The sequence below is a fragment of the Phaenicophaeus curvirostris genome, chromosome 23, assembly GCF_032191515.1.
Source record: "Phaenicophaeus curvirostris isolate KB17595 chromosome 23, BPBGC_Pcur_1.0, whole genome shotgun sequence".
NCBI classification, from domain to species: Eukaryota; Metazoa; Chordata; class Aves; order Cuculiformes; family Cuculidae; genus Phaenicophaeus; species Phaenicophaeus curvirostris.
In genome coordinates this window covers 521,745-538,575 of record NC_091414.1, presented here as the reverse complement: position 1 = coordinate 538,575, position 16,831 = coordinate 521,745, and the positions used below count along the sequence as shown (strand labels likewise).

At 59.9% G+C, this 16,831-nt stretch overlaps 1 protein-coding gene across 29 annotated transcripts in view; it reads left to right on the top strand.

The window, feature by feature from the left end:
* MACF1 (microtubule actin crosslinking factor 1) overlaps window positions 1-16,831 on the top strand; it is a 136,135-nt gene that overhangs the window by 25,580 nt on the left and 93,724 nt on the right. For 17 of the 29 annotated variants that reach the window (XM_069875053.1, XM_069875063.1, XM_069875067.1 and 14 more), the window contains exon 1: window positions 14,481-15,506. In XM_069875053.1, the coding sequence (XP_069731154.1) occupies window positions 14,496-15,506 (1,011 nt within the window). In that variant the 5' untranslated portion in view covers window positions 14,481-14,495. Of the gene's footprint in view, window positions 1-1,541; window positions 1,660-5,203; window positions 5,292-7,026; window positions 7,089-8,193; window positions 8,284-10,709; window positions 10,788-12,033; window positions 12,127-14,480; window positions 15,507-16,831 lie in introns of those variants that run through there. The other 12 variants (XM_069875076.1, XM_069875079.1, XM_069875080.1 and 9 more) reach the window with 3 other exon arrangements.

Below are 16,831 nucleotides of genomic sequence, written 5' to 3'. Positions count from 1 at the left end.
CATTTTAGTCTCTCCTCTTTCAGCTGAAAACTTTTCCTCTTGCCCTATCCCTGCACTCCCTACTTGATGTGGTTTCCTTGATGGGCCTGGCCGGCTTCTGGCTTTTTGTGTTTGGGGAGCTGCTCGTGGGTTATGGATACGATACGAGCCTTTGCTTGCATCTGGGAGGACCCCAGACCTCGTGTGGTTTCACCATCCCATGCCGTGGAGCTGGTGCCACAGGATTGTGGCCAGTCTGGCGCTGGCCATGTGCGAGCCTGGGCTCCGGGCTCTCTCGGTGAGCCAAGCCTGAGCTGGGCTGAGGTTTCACGGGTCTGCAGTCCCAACGTGCCGTCCTCCCCATAGCGGCTTTGCCCTTGGCTGCTGAGTGCTGAGCTGAACAGAACACTCTTGTCCGAGCCCTCCTGGGAGGGTCAAGGCAAAAACTGAGCGTTTCATTCTGTACAACTTTTTATCTCGGAGCGAGTTTCTTCCCCCAGGAGCTGGCAAGGGGATCCAACCTGGGCTTTGGAAGAAAATGGGCGTTGTGAGGAGTGTCCCTGCAGGGTTTGCTTGTGGTTACAGCGGCAAAGGGGCGGGGGTCACACGGCTGTGCCACGCAGGGCTTGCTGCTCTTGGTTTCCCTGTGCCGTTTCTGTGCCTCCACTGCCGGAAACCGTTCTGAAAAGAAGTGAAACTGCCTGAGTGCTGCCTAGCAGGGTCTGACTGTTAAAAAACAGGCCAGGCTGCAGTCCGAGCATGCAGGGTGCGATGCTGGTGCAAGTGGGGCTACAGGGAGTTGTTCACCTCTTGTGTTAGAGCATCTTCCGTGTTCCCTGAGGCTCTGGGCTGTCCCGGCAGTTGATATCTTTGTCTCGGGGCATCTAGGGAAACACACTTTGTGTACCCAGTGCCCAGAAACCCAGATTCGGTCTCCTTCACTTTTCCCCTCTTGCTGGGCAGAGGTTTCGTGTGAGCAGCCTGGGCACCAAGCTGCCTGCTGCCGCTCGAGTGCTACCGAAGCGCTGCCGGCGTCTCCCAGCTGCTCCCTGCTGTCCCAGCCGTGTTGGCATCACAGGCAGCCTGTGGGCTGGGGCTGCTGCCCGCTTTGGGGAGCAAAATTTGTGCCGCTGCCGAACCCCCATGAGCAGCCGGGTGTTGCGGTGATGCCGGCACAGCAGCTGCTCCCGCCGATCCCCCCTCGCCAAGGCTGCCGCAGTCGCAGCCGGCCTTCCAGCGGGCTGGGAATGGAATTTGAGGAGATGACGTCTCTCCTCCGAAGCTGGGGGGATGAAGTTTGGCTGTCTGAATGCCGAGGAGAGATGTTTGAGCTGGCCTGACGCTCGCGTTCCCCCTCCAGCCACCCCCCCACCAGCTCCCAAATCTCCCTGGCCCCTGAGCCCTGCCAGCACCGGGGACGCGGCCAGCTGGAGGCAGAGGCGCAGCCAGGAAGTTTCGGAAGTTTCTGCAGCAGCGGTTGGCCCCCTCATCCCCTCGCCCTCCCGGCAATGCCGGGCTCCGGTAGCGCCGGCGTCGGGAGAGAGAAATTCAGGATAACGGGCTGGAAGTAGGGGACGATGCCTCTTTCAGAGAACCCCTATCTGCCGCCCGCCGCCTTTGTCCTGAGCCACGTCCTGGGCATCGCGGGCGTCCTGTACTGGAGGAGCCGGAGCAGAGAAGGTAGGGCTGGCCCCACAGGGGGAGGACGCTAAGATGGCCGCGTGCGGCTGCCGGCAAGGGTCACAGCTGTGCTCCCTCCCCGAGAGCCGGGGCAGCGGCACGGGCAGGGCAGACGTGGCCGGCGGGGAGGAGGGAGGGGGACGTGATGGTGGGGATCCTGCTGGTGGCCCTGGGCCCCATGAAGGCGGGGGGAAGAGATTTGGTGCCTACATTTGGCCTCGCCACCCGTTCCCAGCGCCCATGGAGGTGGGAGCGGCTGGGATGGGGGTGTCTCGCTCGGGACCAGGATGCTTTTTGTCTCAGCACAAGCGACACGTGGCTGTGGTTCTGCCTCCCATCCTCTGCCCCGGCAGGCTTCCCTCCTACCGCTCACCGCGATGGCAGCGTCCCGGTTTGCCACCGGCAGCGGGAGGACGGGGCCCTGGGAGCTGCTCCCAGCGCTGGCGCGGGCCGAGCAGCTGGGGTGACCCTGCCTCAGTTTCCCAAAATAGGGCTGGCACATGAGCAGTGCCCGAGGAGTGTGAGGATTTGTTATGGGGTGTGCGATAGCTCCAGGCTCCGGACGAGGGCTCAGCAGCTCCTTCTCTGTCCTGACCTTTTCCTCCTGGGATTTGTTTGTTTTCATTCCTCCTTCTTTTTTTTCTAGCACGGCTTGTTCTCCCCTGTGTCTCCACATGAGGCTGTGTGCCCACGTCCGGGACTGATTTCCCTTTTCTTTCTCTTTTTCTGTGTGGAGGAGTGGGGCTACAGAGCCTGGGCAGCACACAGGGAGTTTTCCCCCAATATTGGTTTGGGAGACACTTCTTCCCTCCTCCCCAAAACTGCCAGAAGAGAGATATTGAGACTGGGTTGCACAAGCGTGTCCTGTTCCCTGCTAACCCAGCCCTGCTGCAATTCCTCCTGCTGACCCAAGTTACCCTTGGCGTTCAGGCAACCTTGGGCAGCGACAATTCCATCTGGAGCCATCCTGCCTGCTTCCCAGCGTGACTCCCAGTCCTCACCCGCGTACCACACCAACCTGCTGCTTCTCCCTGCAGGAATCCATCCTTTCGGGAAGAACCCTGGTGCAAGCGTTGCGAGCAGACAGTGCATTCTATGTCTGTTTTCCTTCATCCCTCCTTCCCAGCAGAGGTCAGGGAACAGCCACGCACGGGTGCGGCGCTCTGGGAGATGAAGGTCACCCCGCAGCAGGTTTTCGTTGCCCTGTGGTGCTTGTCCAGCTCTGCCAAGCACCCGCCCTGTCTCCTTCGCATCGCTGCCTCTCAGGTGTCGTCCTTATTGAATATCCGGGTGCTGGAGCATTTTCCGCCGCAGGTATCTTGTGCGTTCTTCAAGGCTGAATCAGGCGCTGGTTCCTCTCCCCATGTGAAAGGTGCTGTGGTTCCTGCCTGCTCAGCTCTGCTGTCAGGATGGGTTATGTCAGGCAGCGAGCTGGCAGCGAGCACATTTCAAACACCTCGTGCTCCTGCGCCAGCCGTCTTTCTTGCTTATCCCCTGTCTTAAAAGTGCCATGATAAAACAAAAACAAGCGCATTCCCGTTCTGTGTTTGTTTTGAAGGAGTTCAAAGTGAGAGCCATGGGTTTCGGCACTTTAAAACTGTGTTTCTAGGCAGATCTACCTAGCAAACCTATCCTGCACCCCAAGGCTTCTCTTGCTGGTTGATGCACAGAGCCGCTTCCACACCAAGCATGGGCTCAGAGATGTCCTCAGGATCTCAGTGGGCTCATCCAGCACGGTGCCCCGTCTGACATCTGTATTCCTTTGGCTTTAGAGGGAATTGATGAGCAGGAGCAGAAAGCTTGGGAACCACTTCCAGGCTTTATTCCGGCAGGAGACCTGGGGGTGATGCTGAAACCCCAGGCTCCTTCCCGAGATGGCGAAGGGCTGGAGCCCTGGAGAGCCTGGTGTGAGACCCTCTGTCCTGGCCAGGCACCGTCCGTCCCGCTGGCGCCCGGGGCTCCCGCAGCAGCCGGAGGCAGGAGGTGAACGGTGATGGGCCCTGACAGCGAGCAAGGCAGCAGTGGTGGGGTAGATCCTGGGCAAGCAGCGTCGCCCAGCCGGGTGTGTTGGGAGCTGTGGGGCTGTGATTTTCCCTGGTGCTGTTGCAGCAGGGTCTCCATTCGCCGGCAAGGTTCCCTGCCTCACTGCCCCCAGCCTCTGCTCTGTGCCCTGTGTGTAAGGGGACCCAGCGCTCTGCAACAGCCTCTCCTGCCCACTGGCTTGTCTCCAGAGCTGTGCAGATTCCCTCCAGCCATGCCCTGCCTGTGGCCTGAGCCATCGGCTCTGCTCCCTGTCCCCCCCGTCCCTGGCTGGTGACAGCATGGAGCTCGGTGGTCAGGGCCACCAAACCACCACTAGAGAACACGCACGGGGGGGCTGCAACAAGTTGGTTATCAGGGCGAGTCTGAAAAAGATTAGCCAGTCAGAGATAAGCTCGCAATGCCTTAACATCATTAGTAAGCAGTAACTGCATTATTATTAGCTCAGACGACAGCGCGGTGTGGGATGGCGAGGTGTAATCTGGTCCAAGCCCAGGAGCCACCCAAAGCAGGGGAGGCAGGGCAGAAAAAGAAGGAGAACCCCCCATTTGTGTAGGAGATGGGAAGCGCACTGAGGAGCTGCTGGTCTGCGGACACCCCCTGGATCCAGCGTCGGAGGTGCCTTGCTGCAAACGCTCCGTGTGGGACCCGGTGACGTATCCCATCCCTGCGTGCTCCCTGCGATGCTCAGGGACGCGCTCCCACCTTCCCCCGGCAGCAGCCCGGCTCCTCTCACCCTCCTGGCCGGAGCAGCAGGGCCCCTGCCAGCAGCAGGGCTGCAGGGGGATTATATTTAGAAGAAAAGGAAGAGAAGTGGTGATAAGGAGGTCCCGTTATCTCCCCACATGCCAAGCGGGACTGCAACGGGTCCCGGCTCCAGTGCTTCGGACTAGGGAAATGGTTTGGGAAGACGCGGCAGGGGCGCAGGCGGGAGCAGGGAGAACAGCCTGGCATTGTCCCTCTCGGCCCTGGTGCAATTAACTGGAAAACAAGACGAGGAAAAACAAGCCAAGAGCCTGCCGGCAGGGCAGTGCCTGGCTCCCAGGGCGAGCCTGCCTCTGCACCCCAGCCTGCCAGCTCTCAGCTGCCGAGACCCGCGCCGCGCTCCGCTCTGCCCTTCGGCCACTGCAGGAGGGAGCAGCTTTGCTTGGAGCTTTCCGAGCGGCTTTGCCGGCCATCGGGACCACGGGACGGTGAGGATTTTGCTGGCACAGAGCTGCCATGCTGGTGGTTCCCCATCTGGGAGCACCCGAGGAGCGAAGCTCAGGCGAAGCAGCCGTTGGTGCCGCGGTGAGGTCTGTGGTGATGTCCCGGAGGAGGAACAGCCGGTGCCCGTGCGGGGCACAGCGGGTGTAGGAAGTGGTGCGGTGGGAGGAGCTGCGGCCAAGAAGTCACCCACTCGTGCCCGCTGGGGCCACGGTTGATGAGCAGTTGATGCTGCCAGAAGACCCTTCCCCAGGACCCAGGAGGCAGCTGCTGCTTCGCTGAGACCCAGCGCTCACCAGCCCAAGCTTGAGCGATGGAGAGGCGGCATCTGTGCGGGGAGGAGAGGCGGCTGAGCGCCTGCCTGGTGTGCCGGATGTGCTGCATGGGTTCGTACCCACTGCCCTCTCCTTCCAGCCCGCAGACAGCCCCCACCCTGCCACAGCCAGGGAGTGGCTCAAGCTTTATCCACTCCAAATTAATGCTGGGGTTGGGAAGGGACTTGGCACTGTGGCTCCAGGGGGTCGGGACAGGAAAGTTCCCTAAAAACACGTGGGGGTGACGTGGCTGTTGCGGATGGTGGCCAGCGAGCACGGTGGCTCGGCCACATCATCCCAGGGAGCTGAGCCTGGCGGGGTGGGGAGCGAGGGCGGCCAGAGCTTGTCCAGTGGGTGGTTTTCGGCACATGGTTACGGGACTTGGCGGGAGATGGAGCACGGCAGAGGGAGGTGTGGAAGCTTCATTGATACGGCACCACGTGTTTTACAGTGGTGCTTTTGGGTGCAGGAAGCTGTGTTTTACGATGGTGGAGGGGGAGGAGGGATCTGAGATGGTGCTTGCGAATCTATGTGGATTGAGATGTCGGGAGGTTTTCTCAAGAGCCCCCAGGGCTGTGCCTGGCCAGGCGGTGCAGGGGATGTGAGGCCATCTGCGCAGGATGCACAGCATAGTTGGAGGTGCAGCTTTTTTCCCTTTTCTTGAGTTTTGGCTTAAAACCCAAGCAAGAGGTGCTCTGGTCTGGTGGACCGTGGCATCATGGGTTTCATCCCTTCTCACGTTATCCCAGGGATCCCCTCAGCTGGGAGGGGTAGTGTTCGGGAGGTTGCACTTTTCTTTCCTCCAAGATGATGTGGTTAAAACCACACAAGGTTGGAGGCTGGGTTTGCCCTGAGCCCTCCTCACTGCCCAGGCGCAGGGAGGTGAGGACTGAGCAGGACCCCCCGTGCCCCAGAGGAGCCTCCAGCGCTGCGGCCCCATCTGTGCCTTCTCCTTTCTCCTTGTTTGCCTTTGTCTCGTGGGATGTTATGTTTGCACTGAGAACTGATGCCGACAGCTCCCCCATCCTCGTGGCTGCTCCGCATCACCACAAATCTCCCGTCCCATCACTCGAGAGGCTGCTGCTCCCCTGGGACCCCCTAGGATGGCAGCGACGTTGTCACTCTGTCCTGCTGGCGTTGGCAGCTCCCTGCATCCTGCCAGGGCACCCTCGGATGAGCCGCAGGATGGAAATAAACGTTAAATCCTGACAATCCAATGAACCAAAAATACAGCAACAGAATAAGCTGCTCATGGCAATGCCCAGCAGGGGCCAGGTACAGGGCATCCGTGGGGTTTATGTAATGTGCTAACCCTCTCGGGAGCAGGCAGGAGAGGGGAACACCCCCAAAGGAGGGGGACACCCCCAAAGCAGAGGGCTCAGGCAAACACTCTCTCCCTGTACTGCGTTCCCCAGGGGACAAGGAACACGGCAGTGCACAGGGGCCCAGCCAGGGGAGCACAGTTTGGGGTCTCAGTGACCACCGCCAGCTGCAGCTGTACCCATCCCGATGATCCACATTGCTTTGATTCCAATAACAGTATTTTGCCCCACAAAACAGCATATTTTGTTCTGGCTGTGCAGATGCTCCTGCCTCCCTGCCCAAGCGAGATGTCGGAGCCGCGTGAGCGGCCCTGTCCCCCGCTAACCCGTGAATAAGCAGCCTCTGTTCCCTGCGCGGGCACAGGATCCGGCCGGCAGTCCTGGCACCGGCGGCGATTCCTCTGTCTCTTCCCGTCATTTCAAAGTCGTTTGAGTTTCTGCATGAGAAACCCTGACCAAGGGCTGCCTTTGTCTTCTTTTGACAGATGAACGGGACAGAGTCCAAAAGAAAACCTTCACTAAATGGGTCAATAAACACTTGATGAAGGTAAGAGTCACGTATTTCGTTATGGAGCCGCTTACATGACTGTCTGTCTGTCCGTTATGGCTCAAGACTGCAGATAAATGCCTTTCTTTTAGGTCTGGGGATTTTGACGTTGCCTTTGAGCGTTCGTACCCGTCTGTGCTCAGAGAGGGCTGTGGTGGAAATGCGCCGGTGCCTTTGGAGGGCACTGCAACATTACCACGCAGCCCTTTCCACTGCATTTCCCTCCTCAGTGCCTAGTCCTTGCTTTAGTGCCAGGCTGCATCCATGCTCCGGACAGCCGGGGCGCAGGAGGGGATCCTGGCGGGGGCTGCTCCCTCCTCGTGTCCCCAGCCGGGGCAAAGAGGCTGCTTTGTCTTTTGAGGGGTGCGTGGAGGGGATCCCCAGAGGGTGCGAGGGGCGATGCCTGCAGCCATAGGGAGCCAAGCGGGATCAGCATCGCACCACAAGATGCCTCCTGCTTGTCTTTGTTAATGACACGTGTTTTTAATTAATTCTCCATTTGAAAATGTGTCATCGTTTGGGCATTGGGTGTCAGAGCTGTGTTTTCCTGCCCCCCTTTGCAAACCTCTCTATCAGGCTTTGGGCTGCTTTCTAAACCTTACAAAGCAGGGGAAAAGGAAAATTTTGAGGCCATGAGCTTGAGGTTGCTGGCAGAAGCATCGGGGGGTTCCCAGCCGAGGCAGAGCCAGGGCAGGCACAGGGGCCACACGCCTCGGCCACTGCCCTGCACCACCCTCCCTGCTCCCAGGTGGAAGCTGCGGGCTGTGGTTCCGGAGGTGCCGTGAGGCAGTGTAAGGCATTAAACCACTGCTTCCGAGCGAGCTGTCCCTGCTGCAGGGGTCCGAGGGCAATATTACGGGATGGCCTGGTGTGCAGATGGTTTGAGAGTTTGATTTTGTGCATAAAATTGGCAGCAGCTTCTGCCAGATCATTTGGGGAAGGGGAGGCTGCTTTCCTTAGTGGTAATTCTGGAATAACCATTTTACATGGACGCGGCTTGGAAGGAGGCGCCAGCTGGCAATTGCCACTGTCCTACGCCCCAGACGATAACGGGAGAGCGCGGGGAGGCGTGCGGGCCCTGATGCTCTCCTCTGGGTCTCTGCAGGTGCGCAAGCACATCAACGACCTCTACGAAGACTTGCGAGATGGCCACAACCTCATCTCCCTCCTGGAGGTGCTGTCGGGAGTGAAGCTGGTAAGTAAGTGCCCGTGGCTGGGCCGTGGCTCTGCCCCCGAGCCCCCTCCGTCCTCCCCTGCTCCCCTCTGCTCCCAGCATCAGCCATCAGTTCTCATGCCATAGTTTTGTTTTCAAACGTCTGTCATTATTTCTTTTATTATTACTATTATAATTTATTATTATCATTATTATGTTATGTATTTTCACTCAGACCTGCGTTCCCCAGGCTGGTTCTCCAGTACCACCAAAGTGTGTGATCAAAGCTGCTGGCTTATGGTGCCCTGGGCAGAGCCCTCGCTTTGTGAAGGCTGATGGGCCTTCGTCTTCTAGATTTGGCTCCATATTTAAAATAACAGATAACAGTGTCTTTGAGTAAAACTCTGTGTGACAGCGCGCCCAGCAGTTTAGCTCAGATTTGAGACTCCTGCCCGGTGCTTGAGCGATTTGGAGCAGTCTTTGACGTGCAGACCTCTTCCAGCATCTCGAGCATCACAGAATCCCCCTCCCTCCTCCTCAGACTGACACTTTCACTCAGCTCTTGGAAGATCCTGGTTGCTGCAACAGGGGAGCACAGCAGGAATTATTTTAGTTTTCCCCTAAAATAGGATCTAGGCAAAGATCTAACTCCTTCTGTTACCCTCGGAGATGCCAAGTCAGTTTTTGTGGGGGCTGAAAAGTTGGATCGAGCTACTTGTGATCCAGACAGCTTCCTTCTCTGCGCTTCGGCTTCCAAAGCCGGGGGGGAATCTCCGTTCTGAAGCCCAGGGTGTGTGGAGATCCAGCCACCACCGTCCCTGCTCTTTCGTTGTTCGTTTCACCTGGGTGTTGCATTTTGGTTTCCATTCTGTCTCCCTGTTGTGTCACCCTCCTGTCGCCGCTGTCCCTCCCCTCCTCGTTAGCAAGTAGAGCCGCCAGTGCAGAGGAGCCTTCGCCTGGTGAGAGTGCCGGCCTGGTGCCGTGCAAGCAGTGAAGAGCGTGAGGAGGAAGATGATGATGATGAAGAAGTAGGTTGAGTTGGCCCTGGCCACAGCGTGACTGTGGCGGACACTGGAGTGCTGTCAGATAGTCCAGTGCAGCCCAGCGCCGCTGCGGGCTCCCACCTTCCCCTCTTTTCAGTTGTTTTTGGTGAAACCCACCCAGCTCGCCCCGGGTGGCTGCCCCGAGCGAGGGTCTGTGGAGGGGAAGCTGTAAGAGCGGAAAGGTGGCCGATGCCGCAGTCCTGTTTCCCGGGCTGCATTCCGGTTAGCTGGATTATCTGGGCGTGCATTGCAGTGTTGGCTGCAGGCAGGGCACAGCACACCCCGAGTGACCGCATGTGTCCCACCACGGGGTGGGAGGGGCAGGGACAGCTGCTCACCTCGCACTGCATGGACACGCGCTGGGCATGGGCACCTTCTCGGGCTGATGCCACCACGGGACGCAGGGTGTGACCGCAACCCCATGTGTGCGAGTGGAGCTGGGAGCGAGCACAGCCTGACCCTAGCCCAGGGTTTCCCTGAAGGGTCAGGACCCCAAAACCCTGCCTAGGTGTAGGAGGAGCTGTGTTTTCCACCCCCCTGCTCTGGGTGATGATTCCCCTGTGTGTGGTGTCTCCTGGAGCAGCGCAGGAGGAGCTGGGGTTGCAGCACCTTCCTGCCAGGCTCTCCACCCCGGCAGCCCTGGATATGCGACTTGGGATGTTCCGGCAGTTCAGAGCCTCCTGGTGCTGCCACATGTTGAGGCTCAGACCAGGATCTGGGTGTTGATCTCTCCCTCCTGTTGATTCGAGGCAGACCCATTCCTTGGTCCAGGGCATCTCCTTTCCTCCCTCCCCAGGGGTTCAGAGATGGCACCTGGGGCAGCAGCCCCTGCCCGTGCGCAGGAGGAGCCGAGCCAGCTCTGTAGGGGCTGATGCTGAGGCTGGGGTTTCTCTGCCATCAGCGAGGACCATGGCTGGTCCCTGCCTGGGTCTCCATGTCCTGCTGCAGCACCGGCCTCCCTCGGCTTCCACCCGGGTGGGTTGGACTCTGCCAGCTTGAGCAAATCTCTCTTAGCTGAGCCCTGTCCCGAGCCAGCCCGGCTGACCATGGGAGGGTGAGATCCTGCCCTGGGGTCTCGGAGGCTGAGCCGGTTCTGTCTGCTGGCAGTAGCCTTGCAGTGCAGGGCTCAGAGCCCGGACACAGGCCCTTGGGGTCTCAGAAGAGGTCAATATCTCAGGCTCTTCCTGCCTCTGTTCCTCACCAAGGGCTTTTTGCCCTCTTCCAGCAGGAGTGTGCATAGCAATGACTTTGGCTCCAGAAGAAGGTGGCAGAGCAGGGTGCGTGGTTGCACGGGGGTCACAGAAGCACAGAGTTGGGTGCTGCTGTGGGCAGCTCCCGCGGGCATGTGGGGAGCGATTCTGCATGCTGGGGGCTGCAGACCCAGCCCTGCGAGCCTGTCCTGAATCTGCCACTTCTCTCTTGCAGCCACGTGAAAAGGGGCGGATGCGTTTCCACCGGCTGCAGAACGTACAGATTGCCCTGGATTTCCTGAAGCAGCGACAGGTAAGGGCTGACTGATTTAGGCTCCTCCAGAAGCAGAGCTGGATAGTTTGTAGTTCTTTCCCAAGCCGGGGCTTGGGAAGGGTGTTGAGAAGCAGCATCTGCCTGTGTTGGGGTGAGCCCATCCCCACAGTGCCAGGGCCAGGTGAGGAGAGTTTTGCGGGGACTTCCCACATAGATGTGCACTCTCAGAACCACCCATGAGGTGCAAAACCGAGTATCAGAATGAGGGACCAGGCTTCAGTTCTGGGAAAGGCGCTGCAAACATCACTGACAGCCACCTCTGCATCCCAAAAGCCTCACCCAGGGCTCCCTGGCAAATCCTGACAGCAGGGATGGGAACCTGTGGCGTGTCCGTACGTTCCCACCGGCTTCAACAGAGATGGTGGGGCAGCTGGGCTCCTGCTCAGCCCTACGCAGTCACAGCCTCGGTACTGGCACAGCCAGGCGCCTCTTTGTGCAGCCTCCCCCCTCGGGATGGCAGCACGGACACACGGTCCATCCATGCTGCCCTGGGCACCAGCGCCCTTCAGCGTTTGAGCTCCCTCAGCTGCGCTTTGGGAAGCGCTGGCCCCGCAGTGTCTGTGCAGCTGGCAGAGACCAGGCCTCCTCCGCACCCCTGGGCAGACCCCGGAGCGGTGGGATGCACCCCAAGACTTGCTGGCTCCACAGCTGAAACCCCCGCAGCCCTGGGGCTGGGTGTCCCGTTCCGCCTGTTGGGTCAGGTCTCCCCGCCTCGATGCTCTGATATGCCGAGATGATGATAAATCCTACCCCTGTGCTGAGCAGAGATTTTTCTCTCTCTGCTGGCCTGAGGGCACTGAATAAATTTGCGTACATGCCCTGCTCCAAGGAGGGTGAGCATGGAGGGTGAGCAGCTTCCAGCCCCTCTGCCTCGCTCCTCCCCAGCCCCTCGATGGAGACGTTTTACTGGTGGCTTGATAAAGCTCGGCCATCCTCTTTTTACCAAGCTCTGTGGTCTGTAGCTGTTAAATTATGCACCAGTCCTGCGGGCTTCTGGGACGAGACCCTCACTTCCCTGTGTGAGCCGACATAAAGCCATTAAGTGCTGGGAAGGCACTTCTGGATGTGCTAGAGACAGGAAAAATCCTGCCATCCCCACTGCCTGAGCCAGGGCACAGAGAGCCCTTCCTGCCTCTTCGGGAAGCACTGAGATCTTGCGTGTCAGCTCCCCTCTGGAGCACTTGGGGTGTCCTGGGGAGCTCTGACCCTGTTGCTTCTCTTTCAGGTGAAGCTGGTGAACATTCGCAATGATGACATTACGGATGGCAACCCCAAGCTCACGCTGGGGCTCATCTGGACAATCATCCTCCACTTCCAGGTAGGACATGAGGGTTCCTTGCTGAAGGACGGGAGGGGTGGCATCCATCTCTCTGTGTGTCTCATGGTGTTGCCGGCATGTGGGTTGGTGTGGAGGATCAACACATTGCGGTGTCGTGGAGACGGTGTCAGAGAATAGCAGTGCCCTTTTCTCATCATTTACATAACGAAATCCTTAATGATGGGCTATGTGTGGTGCCTCCTGGTCGGCACCAGAGCTGTTGGTGGGAGCTGTTTGCTCAGCTGTAGTGTTTCGAGGAGAAGAGGAAATGCGGAGAGGGCTGTGGGGGACAGGCTGAGCTCCCATCCGCGCTGGATGTTATTCCGAGGCGCTGCCGGCCCGTCGGGTGGTTGGCACAGCCGCGGGATCTTTTGTTGAGATGGAAGATGTCAGCTCCATGACAGCAGTTCAGGTCAGGGATGGGAGGAGAGCTGTGACTCAGCTGGGGTGCTGGGAAGTGCACTCAGGACCATGTCCAGCGATTGTGTGCTAAGGATGCTCTTTGAAAACAGTCTTTAATAGCATCACATTATCTGGTTATAGCTTTGGTGTCCTCAGGAGGACGATGCCTGGCCCCTAAAGCCAGCACTGTGTTGCACATGGGGCTGCTTGGCAAAGCTGCTGCCAGCAGCTCATTAGCGAAGTGCCGTTAGCTCTGGGGTCATCTCCACTGCAGGACCAAGCCCCTGGGAGCTGCTGCAGCCTGGCTCCCTGCGTATCCCTGCCGGCATCTTCCAGATGAGGCAGGCGCTGGCTGCGAAACCTCATGAGGAAGCTTCTCGGTTTGGGAAAATGAGCGAGCGCTGCTGCGGGGAGCCCCCCGGCCTGTGTTTTCCAGGCAGAGGCTTTTGTGGGGAGCAAGGGGATACGCAGGGTGTAAAGGCTGCTGACGGGGCAGGTTTGGCCCTGGGCAGCAGCCGGGGTCGAGCAGTGTCTGGATGTTGATGAGTCACTGTCTCCTCTGGCGAAGCCCTGGCTGGTGGCACCGCGTCCCCTGTGTCCTCGCAGTGGCCCTGCCAGCCCATGCTCTGCTGCCGAGGTCCAGAGAGCTCCCGGGTCCCTCGCAGCCCGCTGGGAGGGGACGTGGCCACCAGGGACAGGGAGGGTGACATGGGGACCCTGGGGAGTGGGACCGGTGCTGCTGAGCCTGCGCGTCCTCCCTGCCTGCGCTAATGGGATTCTTTCTGGGGTTGTAGCTCCATTGTGAACCGCTTAATCCCCTGCGTCCCAGCGCCGCTGCCGGGGACTGGCATCTGCGAGAGCCCCAGCGAGAGGCGCGGGGTGGGCTCGGTGCTGGGAGCTGGAGCAGTGAAGGCATGGGGGCTTCTGCCCCGTGCTCTGGGAACTGTTGGGGTCACTGGGTCCCTTTACCCCTCTTCTGGGTTGCTCCTCGCTGAGCGTTTCTCCCATCGTAGCCCTGCTCACTGGGGCAGAGTTCAGTCCCTCCATCTTTATGCTCCTTGCTCCCCGTTTTCAGTCTCACCCCCACTTTTGGAGCGTGTTACCCTTCTCTGGTCTCTCTGAGCTGGTGAGCGGAGCCGGGATGCTGCACGCATCTCAGACCCCTGCTCTGGGCAGCTTTCAGGGCGGGAGCTGCAGGGGAAAGGCAGGAGCTGCAGAGGAGAGTCAGGACCTGGGGCTGGATGGGATGGGAGCACTGGGAGTGCCAGTGATGCTCTGACTTGGTGGGACTCCTGCCTGCAGCTCCTGCAGCGATGCCGGGTCCCCAGGGCACCTTGGGCTGCCCCTCTGTGCCCGGAGCCGGGTGAGCCTGGCAGGAGGGTGGGCACGCGGGGCAGCCTCTTGGGCTCTCCTTGTTTAAGAATTAAGGACCAAACCTCTGGAATTGGAGAGACCTCCTCTGCGTGGTGGCTCCCCATCCCCGTCGCTGTGCATGCAGAGCTGCGCTGACTCCTCCCTGCTTTTTTTTCCCTGTTTCTCTCCCTCCCCTTCCTTTATGCTACCTTTGCTTGGGTTTTGTGGGTTTGATTCCCCCTCCCCAGCCGCTCCCGCTCCCCCTCCCCGCTCCACTGCCTGGTTCCTGCTCCCTGTTTGTGTTGGCGAGGGCCGTGCTCCAATTACCTCATATTTGGAGAGAAGGACGCCGCAGCCAATCCCCGCTCCCTCTGCTTTTAGGTCAAGTGATTTCTGAACTGCAGTGAGATGCTTTGAATGTGTCTTCTCGCAGCGCCCAGGCTGTAAGATGGCTGTCTGGAGCGGCAGCAGGGCTGGCGGGAGGGAGCGTTGGCGAGCGGCAGCCCCCGGCACGCTGTGCGGCGTCTGGCTGGACCGATGAAGCCCCGCTCGGGATTTATCGGGGAGCCGGCGACTTGCTCAGCTGTGTTCCTGCCGGCACCGGGGAGGAGGAGATGGGGAATTCTCTGGGCTGCGTTAAAGAACCGAAGGAGAAAGCTGCAGGAAAGGCACCCCTGTCTCCCAAAAAAAGGGTCCGCTTTAAACGGAGGCGGAGGGGGAAAAGGAGAGCGATGCCAGAGGCAAACCTGCAGCATGAGCCCCCAGCCCTGGAAGGTGCTGAGGATGAGGAGGTGCTGAAGTCGAAGGCAGCGCCCCGGCAGGAGGATGGAGAGGAGCCCCCCAGGAGCTGGCATCGCACCGGGGACTCCAACGCGGCGTCCCTGCAGCCCGGGCTCATCGTGCAGGTGAAGGAGCGGTTTCAAGGGGAGGTGCAGAGGGCTCGCCTGGTGCTGGAGCCGCGGCAGCTGGCTGCAACAGGGGCTGCCCTGGAGGAGGGCACGACCGTCATTGCCCGCTTGCTGGACAACCCGGCTGAGAAGGACTGTGAGAAGGCGGTGAGCCAGCTGGTCGAGCTGCAGAGGAGCGGAGCGGGCAGCCGCCGGGCTGTGCTGCTGCCCCTGCGTGGGGGCACCGATGGCCGTACGGAGGGACCCCTGTCCCCAGCGAGCACTGTGTCTGGCAAGGAGCCAGCAAAGAACTGGGGTCTGGGCGCCAGCAGCACCCTGGATGCCTGGGGGAAAGGAGGCAGCAATGATCCCAGCTCCAGCACTGCATGGACCTGTTCCTCCACGGCAGAGCCCGGCACTGTTTCGGAGCTGTCTACGCCATCCCCCATGGTGGATCAGCTGGAAAATCCCAGTGTGAGGAGAACCTCGGGGTTGCCGTCATTGAGGGCCGGGGAGGGAGATGGCCATGGACTGCCGGCCTCCCGCAGCCCGTCCTCCTTCAGCGGGCGCAGCGGCGGCGCAGCCCAGAGCTCCTCAGGGTACGGCAGCGACCCGGCACACCGGCCGGCCAAGGGTGCTGGAGTTGGTGGGACCACAGCATCTCCCTCTGAAGGTGGTGGCAGGCTCACGGCAGAGGGCCAGGCTTGGAGGGCGAGCTCGGGGAGAGCCAGAGGAATGGTCAGTGTCTGCGTGTGCCCTCGCTCCTTTCTGGAGTGGGGTGGGGACCTGGACCGTGGATCCCAGCTCCTGGTGTCTCCTGAGGATGCTCATCCCAGTGAGGTGCAACCTCGTGCTGAGCGCAGGTTGGAGGACTGTGGGGCAGGAAGCACCCACAGCCTTTTCCCCTGCAAGCATCTCTGCTAGGAAAGAATCCTTTGGGGACCAGCCATCCCATCTTCTGCTCCTGGTGTGGGCAGCGGGTCTTGCTGGAGCCAGTGGGTGTGCCCAGGGCTCACATGGGCTCTCAGTGTTGTTGTATTTTCTGCTGGCAGTGGTAGCGGGGCTGCTGGGTCAGATGTGAGTTTGAGGTGTCCCCTTCCTGCCACTCAGCAACCTGGTGGGCGGCAGCGGGTGAGCATGGAGGCGTTGGAGCTCTGCCTGCTCCAAGGGGTCTCCGAGAGGAAGAAGAGGGGATGATGCTGTGTTTTGGAGCCTGTTGTTGCTGTTTGGAGGTCACTCTTTGGGGTGACAGGGCGGGCAGAAGGTGTCCTTGGATTTGTTGAGTGCTGCAAGCCCCAGGACAAGTGCGTGGGCAGAGGGGCTGGAACAGGGCTGTGGCCCCTGGTGCCTTTACCAGGTTGGTGTCACAGCCACCCTCTGGCCTTCTGCCACTGGTTGCTTGATGCTCAAGGCTGACATTGGAAGGGTTTGGAAGGGGCTGGATACAAGTCCTGTGAGTTTCTGTGCTCTCTTCTTGACGGTGCCTCCCTAAATCTTTGTCCTGACACAGGCATGTGAAGAAAGGAGGGTGGAGCTGGTGCCGCATCCTGCGCCTCCTAAGAGCATCTCTAGGAGGGTCTCCTGCATGGGTGCCCTTGGGGAAGGGCCCAGTGGCTGGAGAGCTCGGGTGCTCTGTGAATGATGGAAAATAAGAGATTTGTCTGAGCTGGGTGTGGTGAGGAGTTCCCCGATGGGCAGTGGCGCTGCAGTTGCCAGGTGCAGCACAGCCCAGGGGTAGCTTCGCACGAGGTTTCATTCTGCTTTTAATTAAGAGCTGCTGTGTAATCAGTGAGGGGTGCTGGGCCAGCAGAGATTTGTTGGTCACTCCCTGCTCTCTGCAGGCTTGGAGGGCCCCATTCTGCTCGCCCAGCGCTTCGTCCCGTCCATCCTGGCTCTGCCGCTGGGTGCCGGGTCCCAGCATCCCTAAGGGAACCCGGTGCCGGGGTTGGAGGAGTTAAAGGCAGCGGTGGTGTGGCAGCGGCTGACAAAGAGCAGTTTTGTGTGTGATGAGCATATTGGGCTGGGCGAGGGAGGTGAGCTGCAGCATACCAATCACACACCCT